General features: G+C 43.7%; 1 protein-coding gene across 3 annotated transcripts in view; it reads left to right on the top strand.

Annotated features, from left to right (window-relative positions):
* LOC307043107 (scavenger receptor cysteine-rich type 1 protein M130-like) overlaps positions 1-17,529 on the top strand; it is a 50,358-nt gene that overhangs the window by 8,234 nt on the left and 24,595 nt on the right. Inside the window, exons 2-7 of one of the 3 annotated variants that reach the window (XM_079687351.1) lie at positions 4,664-4,696; positions 11,171-11,467; positions 12,637-12,957; positions 13,042-13,338; positions 16,236-16,556; positions 16,641-16,937. In XM_079687351.1, coding sequence (XP_079543477.1) covers positions 4,664-4,696; positions 11,171-11,467; positions 12,637-12,957; positions 13,042-13,338; positions 16,236-16,556; positions 16,641-16,937 — 1,566 coding nt within the window. Of the gene's footprint in view, positions 1-4,663; positions 4,697-6,423; positions 6,902-11,170; positions 11,468-12,636; positions 12,958-13,041; positions 13,339-16,235; positions 16,557-16,640; positions 16,938-17,529 lie in introns of those variants that run through there. The other 2 variants (XM_079687353.1, XM_079687352.1) reach the window with 2 other exon arrangements.

Here is a 17,529-nt window from a genome sequence, read left to right as displayed (position 1 = left end):
CATTGGCCGATTGATAAGGCCATGTTGCCAGTTTCTAATAAGTACAATGGGGATAGCTAAGATCAGAGTCACAAATCCCCCATTCTTTAACGGCTTTGGGGAAATCAAAACTAAATGAAAGAATAGTCAAAATGATTCCAATCAGGATCTCCTGCATTGCCTGGGATGAAGCATTCTCAGAGGTAACGTTCTGTCTCTCCATGACGTACTGTCACTGTCTCAGGTCCAGAGAGTTGTGAGAGTATGTAAAGGCGGGGCTGCTGATCTCTATCTCGGAGCTGCATGTCAAACCACATCAATATCCGGTGCTTAACCTGCGGCACGGAGGAGAGTCAAAGAGGAGACATCTCCCTCTAAGCAGTTTGGAACATTTTCTTTATAAATGTTTTCTGAAGCAGCTTTTATGGATAAAGGTTTTTAACAAAGTTGGGAGAGGAGGAATCATGTTGATCTGAAGCCAACCTCTCCATTCCCCCTGAACAACAGGATTGTCCCTCCCTAAACGTCTTCCTTTGTTTAACTCTCTTGTTTTGTTAACCCATGACCCAAAAAGAAACATGTGCATTTTAAGATTAGCCATAGCAGTTTAAGGGCCAGCCAAATCATCTTAAAGGTGAATTTGATCAGGAACAAAACTAATGTTGTCATTTAGAGTAGTGCTTGTTGAAGCAGTCCAAATCTGAACAAAACACTTGAAACTATCGCGACAGCTAGAATAATAAGAAAAGCCAAAAGTCTCCACTTAGCTTTATTGAAAGCATAGAACATTTTTAGCCGTAAATCATTCACAAATGTCTTCTTCATTTGACCAGAAACAGAATGCATTGGCTCCTAAAACCAGTCAGTATCTGGTGTGAGTGTGAGGGTTAGGGTTAGGGTTAGGGTAATGTTGTGAATCGAGTGGCCCATGGTGGTGGTTGGGTTATGGTATGGGCAGGCGTATGTTATGGACGACGAACACAGGCCACTCGATTCACAACATTACACTAACCCTAACCCTAACCCTCACACCAGATACTGACTGGTTTTCGGACCCCCCCAGACCCCCCCAATAAAGCAAAACTGCACGTTTCAGAGTGCCCTTTTATTGTGGCCAGCCTAAGGCACACCTGTGCAATAATCATGCTGTCTAATCAGCATCTTGATATGCCACACCTGTGAGGTGGGATGGATTATCTCGGCAAAGGAGAAGTGCTCACTATCACAGATTTTTTCAGATTTGTGAACAATATTTGAGAGAAATGGTTATTTTGTGTATGTAGAAAATGTTTTAGATCTTTCAGTTCATCTCATGAAAAATGGGAGCAAAAACAAAATTGTTGCGTTTATATTTTTGTTCAGTGTAGATATTGCTGCCTTATCCTGAGGTGGCCAAGTGCCAACTATCAGCCTCGGCTGATGCTCCAAAGAGCAGTCTCTGCACAGTAACACTCTGCCTCCCTCTCTCCCCGAGACGAGGCTATCCTGTGGAGGATTCAAAGACGGCCCATCAGGGAGCCGTGCCGGCTTCTCATGGTTTGGGCCGTGCCATCTTACCATGGCAGTAACAACTCTACCAATTACACATTCACCGGGAACATAAGGTCCCCACTCCAAAGGCTCCATCTCTCTTCACGAAGGTATCCTTGCTTGGCCATATTGGCCCCCAGTAGGGCTTTCCCCACTAGATGAGATCACAGACCCCGTCCCTGGACCAGGATTACCAGCCCCCGAATGTATTCTCAGTGTTTCTCAAACTTTTTCATACCAAGGACCACTTAACCAATACAAAAACACTCGCGGACCACCTAACTCCACAAATATAAAAAAACACATCGTTTTTTCTAGAACAGATAAAAAATGACCTGAAAATGGTACAAACAATTGGCAACATGTGTGATGAAGGTGTTGCGCTGGGCTATATCATGCAATCGAAAGCAAACTTAAGCTCGCTCCATTGCGGAGATATTCCAGCGAGAGTGCGGAAAACTTAAATGTATTTATTTATTTCAAATGTGAAATGTTACCAATATACTCACGGACCACTAGGGGGCGCTCACGGACCACCAGTGGTCCGCGGACTACACTTTGAGAAGCACTGCTCTAGTGCAGTCTGTGGCAGGGCCATTATCTGTCTTTCTGATCTGTGTGCAGTGTACTTAGGCAAAATGTTCAAGCTCAACAGTATTTACCTGCACTACGGTGTCTTCTCCCTCAGTTTTAATATTAATAATACATTTAATTTCTAAGCGCTTTTTCAGCAACACCATTAGTTTCAGGTTTATAAGAGACAGGCTAGATTTGTATGACACCGCGTGATTCTAACAAATCTTGATCAAAGTTCTTAAAATGTTTTCCATTATCTTTTCTTAATGATTCAATATCTGGAAATTGAATTAACAGTTCTGTCAATCTTGTAGAAAAAGTCTTCCCCGTTGCAACTCTCAGGGGATAAACTCTCTTAGCACTTGAGCCATTGTCTGCACAAATAAGGAAGTACTTCATTCTTAAAATAGTTGTAGTTGACAGGGGCCCCGCCACATCAGCACTGAAGTGTCTATTGGGTGTGTGTGATGATGTGACGCGGACGAGTTTCCGTCTTTCGAATACTCCTGAAGGCGCACACTCGAGACAACCTTTCCTAAAGTGTATCACTGTCTCCCTTGCCTCAGGTTTATCAATCCTTTGGCTTTTCATACACATGCCCCCTCTATCTGCCCCTACATGAGCTAAGTCTGGTGTATTTCCTAATACGTTAAGGTGGTCGGGCGGTGGAACTCTCACTCTCTCTCCTTCTTTCCATTCCCCAGGTATAATAAGACGCAAAGACCCCAGGCTGGCTGGCCTCTCCCTTGCTAACTTATCAACCTCCCTGTTTCCTCTATCGGGTTTCCTAACCCTCACTTTCTCTCTAAGAAAACCTTGCTCCTTATCTCTTAGCTTGTATCCCTTTTTCAGGAGCTGAGTATATAAGTGGGTTTAAACAACACAAAGCTAAATAGCTTAACAGCATTAGCATAAGTAGTCAAACATGTAAATATCACACATTTTAAAGAGCAGGAAATAATAAAAGGAACTCACCTTGTGATAAACCTGCAAGAGAAAAAGCATTTGAGCTCCATACTGTTAAGAAATAGTCTTTGATGTGGTTTAGAACAGGATGGCGTTTTATCACAGCAGAATTTAACTTTATCTCCGGTAGAATTCTGATCAGGCATTAGCTCCGCCTCCACTGTTTAAGCTAAGGACCCAAAATCCGCGTTTCTTTAACAGGGCTGCAAAAGAGGGGTATGAGCAGTATGAGGCGTGGCTACAATGGGTGATCTGTTTGGTATTTTAAGCAAAACACTTCACAGACATGTTTTGTATAGGTATGGCCCTACAATATATGTTTCCAATGTAGCATGATAGGTCCACTTTCATTTACATCAGAATCAGCATTTTTTTAATTTAATTTGTATTATTTATTTTTTAAATTTTTTAATAATGGGACACAGGGTTCGGTCCGGATTGATTTGTAGTTCGGTCCGGATTTTGAGAAGCCCTGCCCTTCAGGTACTTTGAGGGTTTGTGACTCTGCAGAACGTTTACATGCATACAAACCTTCATAACACACAAGGGGACGGGTAATAGCCGGAAAAGCATGACATGGGTACCTTAAGGCATTAATATTTCTGTAGAGACAGCTCAAAGTGTGTGTCCTCTAACACATTCTAACACCTCTATTATATCATTCACACTGACCTCTATTATTAATAACATTACATTTCTGGCGCTTTTATGCAAAGCCACTTACAATTACCGATTACAGGGACATTCTCCCTGGAGTAACTAAGGGCCTCACTCAAGGGCACACTAGTGGTGGTGTTCCTGGCAGGATTTGAACTCACAGCCTTCTGATCTTCAGCCCACCTCACTATCCATTAGACTACCACTACCCCTAATAAGTTGGGTCTATATACACACTGTGTTACACACACATACAAACACACACTCAGAAAAACACATGTACACATACTCTTACGCACACACATTAACGTTGACGCACACACAGAGGCACTGAGGTGGGATCCATATATACACACAGTCTCTTTTTTAGGCATCAGTGGGGTCACTTTAAATACACACGTACACACTCACACAAACAAACTCTTACATCAAGTTTTATCAACAAATACTTTGATATTTGTCAAACACACTCGCACAAATGCACGCGCACACACACACACACACACACACACACACACACACACACACACACACACACACACACACACACACACACACACACACACACACACACACACACACACACACACTAGACCAGGTCATATTAAACAGGTACAGGTCAGTTAGTTAACGTCTGCAGTTAGTGATGGGGGAGTGAGGCGTTCAGGGGACAGCAGAAGGTGGGAACTGGCAGCATCCTCTGTGGTTCCTCCTGATGTAGTTGTTGCTGTAGAACATGTTTCAGTGTGATGATGGTGCACCATGACTCATTTGAACTGAAGGAGCATGTTCTCTAAAGTGAACGGTTGCTTTAACTCTGAATATGTGACTTCTCTGTGTGAACGTGTTCTTCTCAGCTAGAGTAAACTGGTGGAATGACTCCAGAGTGAGTTCACTGACGTGTTCCTGAGGTGATAGGAAACTCTGTTTACCTTATCTTCTGATTCCTCCTCAGGACTCCAGGCTGAAGGAGAACTCAACTCAACAGGTAACGTGCTCAGTTTATTCACCCTGTTACTCTTTAAGTGATTCCAGTCTGTAAACAACCTTTATCATGAAACATGATGTAGTTTAAAGACTTCACCACTAACTGATCCTAGTTTCATCATTTATCATTCTACCATGTTTGTGAAACCAGGATATACTTCAAAGGTCAACAACAAACCATCATCACCTTTTCATCACCACCACTTTCCATGATTATACTTTATAAATACCATCAGATCATCACATTGAAAAGGAATCTAACTTCCATACAACCAACGTTAATATCTAGGCCGTCTCCGTTACCGAGCTCCGGTGCTGATAAGGCTCCGGTGAACGGCCGTCCAATCTTTTTAGGACTAAACCCCCAGAATCTACACGATCAACGTAATCTGCTTAGGGGGGCGTTTACAGCGTGGCCTCTAACACCAAACGGCCCGTCGTATCCCTATTTTAGGCACTCCAGCCTCGGATGTCCGACCGCTAGGATGGCAAAACGGAGTGTATAGTGTAGTAGGTGTTGGTGGGCTGGTAGAACCTGTTTTGGCAGAATCTCCGCTCCGCGCCGTTCCTATATGAGCGGGTTCTCAAAAGAAGGAAAAATTCAAAGCAGCCAGGATAAGGGTTAAACAATAATCTGCTTTAATGGCAAAAACATACAAATACTTCACCTAATCACGAAGCACTCTGCAGAGTACTCCGGGCTCAGGTTCTACCACCGTGTGAGACACGTCTCAGGAACGGCAAGTCAAAAACAAGAGCGCCGATCTTCAAAATGATCACAACATTTATACACAGGTGGGGAGGAGTTTCGCGTGTGTGTGTGTGTGTGTGGGTGTGTGTGTGTGTGTGTGTGTGTGTGTGTGTGTGTGTGTGTGTGTGTGTGTGTGTGTGTGTGTGTGTGTGTGTGTGTGTGTGTGTGTGTGTGTGTGTTTCTGTCCCTCTGCCCTTAGGCAGATCCCCCAATCAATGATTTGGAGTCATGACAGAGGACTCTTTGACAGGACACACACTCGTTCCCCCTAAACATCTTCAACACACACATCGTATCATGTATCTTATCACACAACAGTCACCTGTTTTTCTCTATGAAAGCCATATTTGTAAATATCCAAACGCCATCGTTCCATGACAGTCACCGCATCAGTCAACCAACATAAGTTAATTGTTCTTGTGGCTTAATGGCTTCCCTGAACTTCCCTTCACCCCAAAGTCAGCTTACTAGGAATGAATACATTTTATTGATAAGCTCAAAAGGACGTTTATCTTGTTTACTGCTGGGTGACCCAAGTCTCAAGGCCTGCCGGATGTGTAGGAGATAAACATTAATTCTACAAGACTTTAACTGCCTTATATCTGAAAATGTATCTGGGAATTCCCCTGTTGATTGCAAGGACTATTGATAATTAACAGAGAGACCCTAGGGGCCTCTTCTTGGTATCTGCTAGGCAGAAGTCACTCAATGCAGAAATCACAAGTTTAACACACATTCTATATAAGGTGACATTAAAATGAATATACCAGATTGAACTTTCCTGCCATAACACTTTAATCCTTCAAATAACTCAAATAATACTTCAAACCCCAGAGCAGTATCTAAACTGCCCCTGGAGGAGAAACCCTGTGTCGTTGGGAGACCCCTTGGTAATTAGGGCAGCTTCAGGACCCACAATCCCTAACCCCCTCTTTTGACCCCCTTATACCAATTAAAACAATCAAAGCAGTGCTTGAATTGGGCCGGTACTCACCGGTACGTAGTACCGGCACTTCTGATTTTTACCCATGTGGTACCGGCACTTCTTACTGAGTACCGGCAAGGTGCCGGTACTCAGTAAAATGCCGGTACTCAGCCGCCGGCAATATACGTATATATTGTAAACGCAACGCAGCACAAATGAGGGTCTGACTCTGCCTCACAGAGGGTGACTGGCTGTCTACATGACGTGGCCTGCCGACATTGCCACTTTCATACAGATCATACTAATGCCCTCGATTGGTCTCTGTGTGTCATTCAAGCTCGGGAGGGTGTGTGTTGGTGTGTGTGTGGCGCGAGCGAGCGAGAAAGCGCGCGCACCGGTTACGTGTATTGTTGTTAGCATCTGGTGCTAGCTAGCTGCGCTAACGGATATAGGGAGCTTTTTCAACAACAAGGTGGAGGGAGAGTCCTTTGCTGTCAGACTGAGAGGCTGAAAACTACAGCTCTGGTGAGGTAAATTACTCTCTGAGTCTTTAGATAGTTCACTTAGTTTAAGTTATCTCAGTGGGTCTCAAACGGTTCGGTCACCATTTATGTAAACACATATTTCCATTTGAGGGGGTAGTGATTAGTAAAATATGCATGAATAATACAAACAAAATGTTAACTAGGTGAAAAAAGGTAAGATAAACTTGTTGAGAGCTAAAACTAGTCTTTGCTGTTGCCTCAAAGAGGAGCAGGGGGGAGAGGAGGGAGACAGAAGAGGCCGATTCAGGAGCCCAGACACACTCACAACTATAAATGAACCAAAAACAAATAAATAAACAAGTTTCAATGTTTTTTCATATTGGATATTGTATGTTATTGGTTATGGCCATGTACTTATGATTTTATGATTATTTAAATGTATACATTTTTGTTTCATATGGGTGTAGTCTCTTTATTTCCCCCTCAAAATGCACCAGATTGACGCATTTAAGTCCAACATTTAAAAAAAAATCTTACCGGGGGAGCATGCCCCCGGACCCCCCTATAGGATTTGAGGACCGGCCCCACTGTTCCCAAATAGATTTGCAATTTATTTTAAATAGTAACCCATCTCCATATGTTTCTTTTGGGGTAGTAGATTTAAACTAGATGGCTATCACTTTGTGCAGCAACGCTATTGACAAATACATCCAGCAAAATGGCACAAAAAACTGGTAGTGGCCTCAGGGACAAGGAGTCATTTAACCAGCCAGTAGGAGTCAAGCTTTACTTTCTTTTATATACATAAAGAAAAAGTCAATCTGTTTACAGTTGTTTCATTATGGATGTTGAGAGGTATCCATATATCTCTTCATTTTGCTCTCAAAGTGCACCAGATTGATGCATCTAACTTCAATATTTAAAAAAAATATTTCCCGGGGGAGCATGCCCCCGGACCCCCCTAGACTAGAGGGTGTCAGGTCCACTCCCCACTTATAAAAATAGCACTTTACCACTGCACCCCCTCTAATCTCAGATGCACCCTGAGTCATTTTGTTTAAGTACAGTGAGCCTTTCTAAAATATACAGTAAAGAGACAAACCCACCAGCATTATAGGATATACTATGACTGTGTGCCAAATACTTGTTGCTGATTTAGAGTACTGGCACCTTTTTTATTCCAATTCAAGCACTGAATCAAAGTAATATCAAACCCAGCCAGAGTCAAACATTAATATCACAGCAGTGACATCACCACATCAGCAGAGCATATGTCATATTTCAACATCAATCAAAACCACCTCAACCACAGTGACCAATGTGAAACTACAGTTTAACCTGAGCAGAGTTTCTATTCCCCTTAAACTATTTAAAATCCAAATCATCAACTAATGTCAGCCTTTTCCAAGGAAGGGTGTTCTTACCTCACTCTGAGACCAAGCAGATACCTTCAGAGACCACCAGAGAGACCAGGAGTTGGGTCGAAATGTACAAAGTACAAGTTTTATTAAGGTTTTAACAAAAATAGCGGATTTACAAGAATCCAAAAAATAACAAAAGACACAAAGTCAAAATAAGTTAAATTAGAGCCTTTTACTTGATGAACAATTAAAAATGTAAAGTTAAAATTAAAACAAATAAAGACTCATAGTAATAATATGCAATTTCAACGAGAGGGAATATGAAATGTTTCATGAAAGCAGAACACATTGTCCATGTCATGTTTAGAATCAAATTATTTCTTGAAACATTTAATTTCAAAATGCAAACTTTATACTTTAATTTATTAACAGAGACTTCATTTATGAACAGAGACAATAAGGACAGCTTGTCTCTACGATTCTCTGGCCCAGGAAGTTGGTTCAAGTCCTTTGCGTAGGCCGCCTGCATCCTGTGCTTCATTGTCTTCATACCCGCGGTAACCGCTCTCAAGGTGTCAAAAACCACAAGCGCAACCACAACACATAAAAGTCAAAAGCTAATTCTTGTCAAAGTTTAAAAAGCAAACTTATCTCTAAACAATTGAATATTATCATAATGTCACACAAATAAAAGAATATAATGATTAACAATCAGAAAACATAGATATGCACCACTGAGTATATGAGTGGGTTTAAACAACACAAAGCTAAATGGATTAACAGCATTAGCATAAGTAGTCAAACATGTAAATATCACACATTTTCTTCAAAATATTGTTACATCTACTTGGTTTTAAATTCATTACTACCAGTGTTGTGCTAGTTACTGAAACACAACTTACATTGAACTAAAACGTTCTTTTCTTTGTGCTCGAAAAAAGTGAAATAGTGAGAATATCTCCAGGCGGAGAAACTCGACTTGAGCTCCGCAGCCGCCGCCATGATAGTCTTGTTAGTAAACACAAACACGCCCACAGCGCGTCTCCGCATGTGACACAGGAAGTATCTAAGTACATTTGCTCAAGTACTGTACTTAAGTACAGTTCTCATCTCTGTTCGCCTTGCTGTTGGTGCCGCTCACCAACGTCTGGGAGCCGAGACTATATACAAAAAATAACGGAGTAACGCACCATGTAGTAACGGGAACTGAGTTACTGAATTTAAAAATAACGCGTTAGAGTAAACTGATTACTACCAACCAGGAGTTGGATAAACACCAGATACTACAAAAGGAGTTGGTCCAAATCTCCAAAGTGAGCAAACCTATTCTAATGACTTTGAGCATTTAAAAAGCTTCTAACATGATTCTACTTATTGAACTGCTCCCTGATCGGAAGAAACTAAGAACACAACTGAACTCTCCTTTCTGCTAAAAGTGGATAAATCAATAAACAACTCAGCGTTGGCCGATTGATAAGGCCATGTTGCCAGTTTCTAATAAGTACAATGGGGATAGCTAAGATCAGAGTCACAAATCCCCCATTCTTTAACGGCTTTGGGGAAATCAAAACTAAATGAAAGAATAGTCAAAATGATTCCAATCAGGATCTCCTGCATTGCCTGGGATGAAGCATTCTCAGAGGTAACGTTCTGTCTCTCCATGATGTACTGTCACTGTCTCAGGTCCAGAGAGTTGTGAGAGTATGTAAAGGCGGGGCTGCTGATCTCTATCTCGGAGCTGCATGTCAAACCACATCAACATCCGGTGCTTAACCTGCGGCACGGAGGAGAGTCAAAGAGGAGACATCTCCCTCTAAGCAGTTTGGAACATTTTCTTTATAAATGTTTTCTGAAGCAGCTTTTATGGATAAAGGTTTTTAACAAAGTTGGGAGAGGAGGAATCATGTTGATCCACGGAAGTCCTTCATTCCTCCCCATCCCACGTGCGATGACAGCTAGATATCGCTGCCTTATCCTGAGCATAGATCTATATTCAATGCTCTTGGCTTTTATCTTTGTATATTTAATTTTACCTCCGTACAGAAAACCAATAAACCGATATTTAAAATCTAAAATCGGGCCATTCTTGAATTTGATTTAGCTGATATGGTTTTTGGACTCAAACAACAAAATCAGAAAAAAGGCTTTTGTGTTCCTTTTTTCAGTTTTAGTTTTTTGGGGGATTAGTTTCTTGTGTTAAAAGAGAAACACACGCGTCGTACACGGACCCATATCGCACATGCTCACCAAAGGGTTCAAATGACAGAAACATGCTACTAATCTCTACGTTTAGCTTTCTGATTGAACTGTTTTTTAGCTCGCCTGAATCATATGTTTCATGTTTCAGGTCCTGTCAGTTTATAGATGTGGGGGAGATGTTATACTTGATTAAAAGAAGTGATACCACAGTGTAGAAATACTGTAACAAGAACAAGTCTGGTATTGAAATGGACTTAGATCAAAGTATTAGGATCAATTCATGCTTAAAGTACCATCATTAATATGACTCATACAGTACGACTATTCTCATAATGATATATTCTAGTCTGGATTCTAATCAATGATCCATTCATGTGAACATCCTTTTGAATGTAGCAGCTGGTAAAGGTGGAGATAACTTGAATGACTTGTTCTACTTCCAGGTATCTTTATCCAGAACAGAACTTCATCATTAAAGTGTTGTTTTATTAATAATATGAACCTGCCGAGTAACCTCAAACTCATTTTGTGAATACATGTGATGTAGTATTATAAACCATATACTCCAGTAAAGCCATTCAAACCTGTTCTTACAGTACTTGAGTATATGTACTCTATTACTTCCCACCACTGGTTCATAGATAGCTGGAGGTAATGATCTGATTATCACTCGGAAGTATTCATAGTAGAAATGATTAATGATTAAAATATGCTAATATCAATGAAGGAACATGACTCTCTTGTTTCTCTGCAGAGCCTGGTGTTAGGCTGGTGGGAGGAGAGAGTCGCTGTGCAGGAGCTCTGGAGCTGGAACATCTGGGAGAATGGAGACCAGTGGAGGGCCGCTACTTCTCTCCCTGGACCCTGAAGGAAGCAGGAGTCGTCTGCAGAGAGCTGGACTGTGGCTCTGCTGTTTCTGTGGGAGAGAGAGAGGAGTCCTCAGAGAGATCTATGTGGAGGATCAGATCTGACTGTGTTGAGTCTGGATCTGCTCTGAGGGAGTGTGCAGAATCAGATTCCTCTGAACACATGCTGAATCTCACCTGCTCAGGTAAACCCATCAGTGACATCATCAGTGACATCATCGATTACATTTTTTTTGTTTTGTTTTTATTTTCTTGTTTTTACAATTAATAAATACCCAAATAGCAAATGATGAACAGTGTATGAAGGAGCCGGGCGTAGTGGGTGGGCTACTGGGTCTATAGGCCCACCCACTCATTCATCAACAATGACTGAGAGAAAATATAGTTTACCGGATTTCTATTTTTGATTATCAAAATGAATAATTAAATAATTAAATAATAGCAAAAATAAGTTTCGCTTTAAAAAATGCATCCAATTAGAAACATCATTTATTGACGTAACCAGGCTTCTGTTGTGTGAGATGTTCTATCCAATCACAACAGGCCAACGTAAAATGGCCTGCTGTGATTGGCCTACATAGCTCACATATTCGAAGCACGGCGCCAACACAACGTGCGTCCCGCAGACCCCGCAGAGGAAGGAGGAACATATAGCACTCATTTACAGAGTCCCAAGAATCCATGTTCAGAGTTTAAAAAGAGTGAGAGGGGAGAGAGCCACCATCCTCACAGCAGGGGCCGTCTCACTCCACATTCTGCCTCTCTGCTGTCTGTGTCCCTAAAGTGTATCAATGGAATGTGAACCAAAAGAAATGAACAAGCAGTTTTACATTTCATTCCACTCCTTGCAGCCTGGAGCACGGCTGATATGAAGAGTCATGAAACCCACCGGGGTATTTGGAGCCTCCTCCTCTAGAATGATACCATTCACCATTTAATGGAAAACACCAGATCAAAATACAAACAGCTTGAATTCAATGATGACGCCATGTTTGAAGAACAACGTGTTTACAAACATCAGTCAGATAACATGTGAAACACACATGTGAGAGTAAAGAGTGAAACCTTTTGAAAGTGTGTGAGAGCAGAGGTGGAGCTGAGCAGAAGGAGCAGAGGGTCTGCAGAGGAGGAGGTTCTGTTGAAGACACAGGGGAAGGGTTCACTAATGGAGACCACTTGCTAGAGGGTCTCAGGTGTAGATGTGAGGGTACCTGCAGTCTGTGTTCTTATCAACATGTGTTCTGTTGTTCATCATCAACTCATGTTGGAACTGAGTCCAGTTTGAATCTGAAATATAGTTTCATCTCTTTGATGGTGTGTCTTTGACCTCTGTTTGATCTTCTGTCCTCTGCAGACTCTGTCAGGCTGCTGGGGGGGAGTGGTCTGTGCTCAGGCAGACTGGAGGTGAACTCTGACCCGTCTAACCCGTCTAACCCGTCCTGGTCCTCAGTGTGTGAGGCTGACTTTGACCAGCAGGATGCTCAGGTGGTCTGCCGGCAGCTGGGCTGTGGGGCTCCTTCAGTCCTCCAGGGGGCGCTCTATGGAGAAGGGGAGGCTCCAATGGGGACCAAAGAGTTCCAGTGTGGAGGCCATGAGTCTGCTCTCCTGGACTGTAGCTCAGCCTCAGAGAGAAACACCTGCTCACCTGGCACAGCTGTTAGCCTCACCTGCTCAGGTAGAGAGGAGCTGTGATTGGTTCATTCTGTTCTCATCAAACTCTCTTTATTCTCTCTCTGATCTCTCTCTTGTTTCTCTGCAGAGCCTGGTGGTGTTCAGCTGGTGGGAGGAGAGAGTCGCTGTGCAGGAGACCTGGAGCTGAAACATCTGGGAGAATGGAGACCAGTGGAGGGCCGTTACTCTCTCTGGTCCCTGAAGGCAGCAGGAGTCGCCTGCAGAGAGCTGGACTGTGGCTCTGCTGTTTCTGTGGGACGGAGAGAGGAGTCCTCAGAGAGATCTGTGTGGAGCATCAGATCTGACTGTGTTGAGTCTGGATCTGCTCTGACGGAGTGTGCAGCATCAGATTCCTCTAACTACTTCCTGAATCTCACCTGCTCAGGTAAACCCATCAGTGACATCATCAGTGACATCATCAGTGACATCATCTAAAACAGTCGTTTTCAGCAACCACAGTTCATGGGGGGTTAACCCAGATTAAAAAGTGTCTGTAAATCCAGACATGATATAAACGTCACTGAACCTTCCTCTGGTAGCAGAGTGACGTCTCATTTAGTATCCATCACAATCTGAATGAAAGTCAGTTTGATATTCATGTGGCAGAAGCTGTGTTTGTTCATCACGGGTGATCAGGTGTAATCAATACATACACAAGGTTTAGAATCAGAACGTAATATTTAATATGAGAGCGACTTTAGATTTAACATCCTTTATGTAGGACACAGTGTTTACAATTCCCACTGACAGCTAAATGTATGTTTGTGTGTGAATATGCATCAGGGCACGGTACTTTAAGGAGCAGCTGGTGTTAGGAGAGCGCTAGCTGAATGCTGGATGTGTTGGGGGGCATGTCTCTCTGCCTGGGGCCCCCAGAGGGTCTTGCAGTGCCACTGCTCACAGCCATGAGGCCAGATCAATGAAACCAGGATACATCCTTTACCGTCAAACTGGGTCTGAACACAGCTGCCTGTGAGCGTTTGATCAATACTTTCTGATGCTGTCTTTATGAGATGCTACTTATCAGCTGCATGGCCCTAACGCGTAAAGTTAGACACGCATTTGTTCCAGAGCTTTTCACAAGTAGACTCTTGCAGGTCAGAGTAGCTGGAGTGAGTCAACAACAACACAAAGACATATCTGAGAAGAGACCAGGACGAGGAGGAAGAGGAAGAGGAGGAGACCAGGAGGGTCAGAGCAGGAGGAAGAGGAGGAGATGAAGAGACCAGGCGGGTCAGAGCAGGAGGAAGAGGAGGAGATGAAGAGACCAGGAGGGTCAGAGCAGGAGGAAGAGGAGGAGATGAAGAGACAAGGAGGAAGAGGAGGAGATGAAGAGACCAGGAGGGTCAGAGCAGGAGGAAGAGGAGGAGATGAAGAGACCAGGAGGGTCAGAGCAGGAGGAAGAGGAGGATGAAGAGAGCAGGAGGGTCAGAGCAGGAGGAAGAGGAGGATGAAGAGAGCAGGAGGGTCAGAGCAGGAGGAAGAGGAGGAGATGAAGACATTAGTGAGGAAGAAGAACACATGTATGTGAGGAAGATGAAGTGTCAGAGAGAGGGCCAGAGGCAGGGGTCAGGAGGCAGAGGAGACTCCAGCTGGACCACATGGGATGTTCTTATTCTCCGTCCATGTTCCATCACAGCAGCTCAATCTAGCAGCTCTTAGTACGGACACATGTTGAGATGTGTTGCTGCACAGCTCACCTTCAGCCCTCTGAGAGATGGGTGATGTGTGTACTTCATTCTAACTAAGTACTCTGACTGTACTCACAGTAAACAGAGTTCTAGGTATCATGAGTACTTCCTGATGTTTTATACTATATGTTAGTTTGTGTGTCTGAACACCTTGTTTCTCTTGTGCTTTAAGAACACTTGTTAGGCCATGAGTTAACAATAAATAGGTTATACAGACAGTATGAAATACCACGTACTGTCGGCCCTCCCATTCCACCCTGACCTCTGGCCCCCCCTTTGCCCCCCCATGTAACATGTTCTAGACCCCCCACTGTGCAGGTGTGAGGTGAGACAGGTAACACACTGCTGCTGCTCTGGCAGTGATAACTGGGAGCCTCTCATTAGGAATAGAACAGCCAACATGTCTGCAAACACTAACTCTGTCAGAAGTGTGCAGCTGTTAAAGCCACTGACAGCCGATCCAGCAGCGATCAGGAATCACACAGGAAGTCCTTTCACGTCACACTCCGAGGAAAGGACGTGTCATTGCTCTGAAAACACATTTCCTCACTCCCTCCCTCTTCGTGTGGAGGAAAGGACCCAAGTGAGGGAAGCAAGGACTCAAGTTCAGAGACTTAGGATGGACCTCATATCGTGTTCTTCCAAGCTAGAGTAGAAGTGATATTAACATTGTTTTCCGCTTCGTTCTGATGCCTTAGTTTTACCGGGAAGTGGGCGGGGCAGTCATTTCGCTCTGAAGGGACGCACTCATGTGATTGGCTTAAATGATGCAGACATCTGATTGGCTACAGAAACTCCCATCATGAACAAAAGCATGTGTGAATCTAGCGGCGTCAGAGTGTCTCAGGAATCCACTCACAAAAGCCTTTTTTATAGAAATGTAACAACATCAAATCTGTTATTGATGCAACATTTAACACTTTTAAAGTCATATATTTGTGGATTTATATTGCATTTATTTAAAACAATAACTATTTGTGTGTGCGTTGAAACCTATGTGTGTGGATGGAGACATGTGTGTCTGCTGCCTCAGGAGTCCCCTGGGACCACCAGTCTGAAGGACTCCTGCTTCAGCTCCAGCTCTCTCTGAGCCTCTGGTTCCAGCAGCAGGTTCTTTGGGTTCCACCATAACAGCACCAAGACCTCCTGACACGGCTCTGATCCGCTCAGCCGGGGCTCCTCGAGGCTCCTTCACCCAGAAGCTCCTTCAGAGCAGAGTCCGGATCCTTTGGCTTTCATCTTTTAGAACTCATTTTCTGATGGATTTTAGTTCTAGGATCAGATTCTATTAGAAAGGTGAGAAATAATAAAACCTTTTTTAAAACATGATGTTGAGTCCCTGAGCAGAAGAGGGTCTGCAGAGGAGGAGGTTCTGTTGAAGACACAGGGGAAGGGTTCACTAATGGAGACCACTTGCTAGAGGGTCTCAGGTGTAGATGTGAGGGTACCTGCAGTCTGTGTTCTTATCAACATGTGTTCTGTTGTTCATCATCAACTCATGTTGGAACTGAGTCCAGTTTGAATCTGAAATATAGTTTCATCTCTTTGATGGTGTGTCTTTGACCTCTGTTTGATCTTCTGTCCTCTGCAGACTCTGTCAGGCTGCTGGGGGGGACTGGTCTGTGCTCAGGCAGACTGGAGGTGAACTCTGACCCGTCTAACCCGTCTAACCCGTCCTGGTCCTCAGTGTGTGAGGCTGACTTTGACCAGCAGGATGCTCAGGTGGTCTGCAGGCAGCTGGGCTGTGGGGCTCCTTCAGTCCTCCAGGGGGCACTCTATGGAGAAGGGGAGGCTCCAATGGGGACCAAAGAGTTCCAGTGTGGAGGCCATGAGTCTGCTCTCCTGGACTGTAGCTCAGCCTCAGAGAGAAACACCTGCTCACCTGGCACAGCTGTTAGCCTCACCTGCTCAGGTAGAGAGGAGCTGTGATTGGTTCATTCTGTTCTCATCAAACTCACTTTATTCTCTCTCTGATCTCTCTCTTGTTTCTCTGCAGAGCCTGATGGTGTTCAGCTGGTGGGAGGAGAGAGTCGCTGTGCAGGAGACCTGGAGGTGGAACATCTGGGAGAATGGAGACCAGTGGGGGCCCGTTACTCTCTCAGGACCCTGAAGACAGCAGGAGTCGTCTGCAGAGAGCTCGACTGTGGCTCTGCTGTTTCTGTGGGACAGAGAGAGGAGTCCTCAAGGAGCGATGTGTGGAGGATCAGATCTGTCTGTGTTGAGTCTGGATCTCCTCTGAGGGAGTGTGCTGAATCAGATTCCTCTCTCTACTTCCTGAATCTCACCTGCTCAGGTAAACCCATCAGTGACATTGTGTATGCTCTCTCTCTCTCTCTCTCTCTCTCTCTCTCTCTCTCTCTCTCTCTCTCTCTCTCTCTCTCTCTCTCTCTCTCTCTCAATTCAAAGGGGCTTTATTGGCATGAAAGTTAAATTAAACAATGTTGCCAAAGCATCACAATACAAAATAATTAACAACATTAACATACATTTCAAATGTTTACATATTATTGATGATATATATATACAGTGATACAATTACATTTCAACACGTGTGTGTGTGTGTGTGTGTGTGTGTGTGTGTGTGTGTGTGTGTGTGTGTGTGTGTGTGTGTGTGTGTGTGTGTGTGTGTGTGTGTGTGTGTGTGTGTGTGTGTGTGTGTGTGTGTGTGTGTGTGTGTGTGTGTGTGTGTGTGTGTGTGAGTCTCATTCACTGTCCCTCAGGTTGTGGCATGTGTATACATATTGGGCAGCAAGGTGTGCCTTGTCTCCTTCTCCTAGGAGTACTCTCAGTCTTGAGAGGTCATCAACCTCCTTGAAACCTGGGATTACAGAGTTCAACTTGTTCCAATAAATGCTCCTTACTTGGTTGAATGTTTGGCACTTCAG

This window comes from Notothenia rossii (genome assembly GCF_949606895.1).
Source record: "Notothenia rossii genome assembly, chromosome: 6".
NCBI lineage: Eukaryota > Metazoa > Chordata > Actinopteri > Perciformes > Nototheniidae > Notothenia > Notothenia rossii.
Note: the sequence above shows the minus strand (reverse complement) of the source record. Positions and strands in the feature narration are given on the sequence as shown.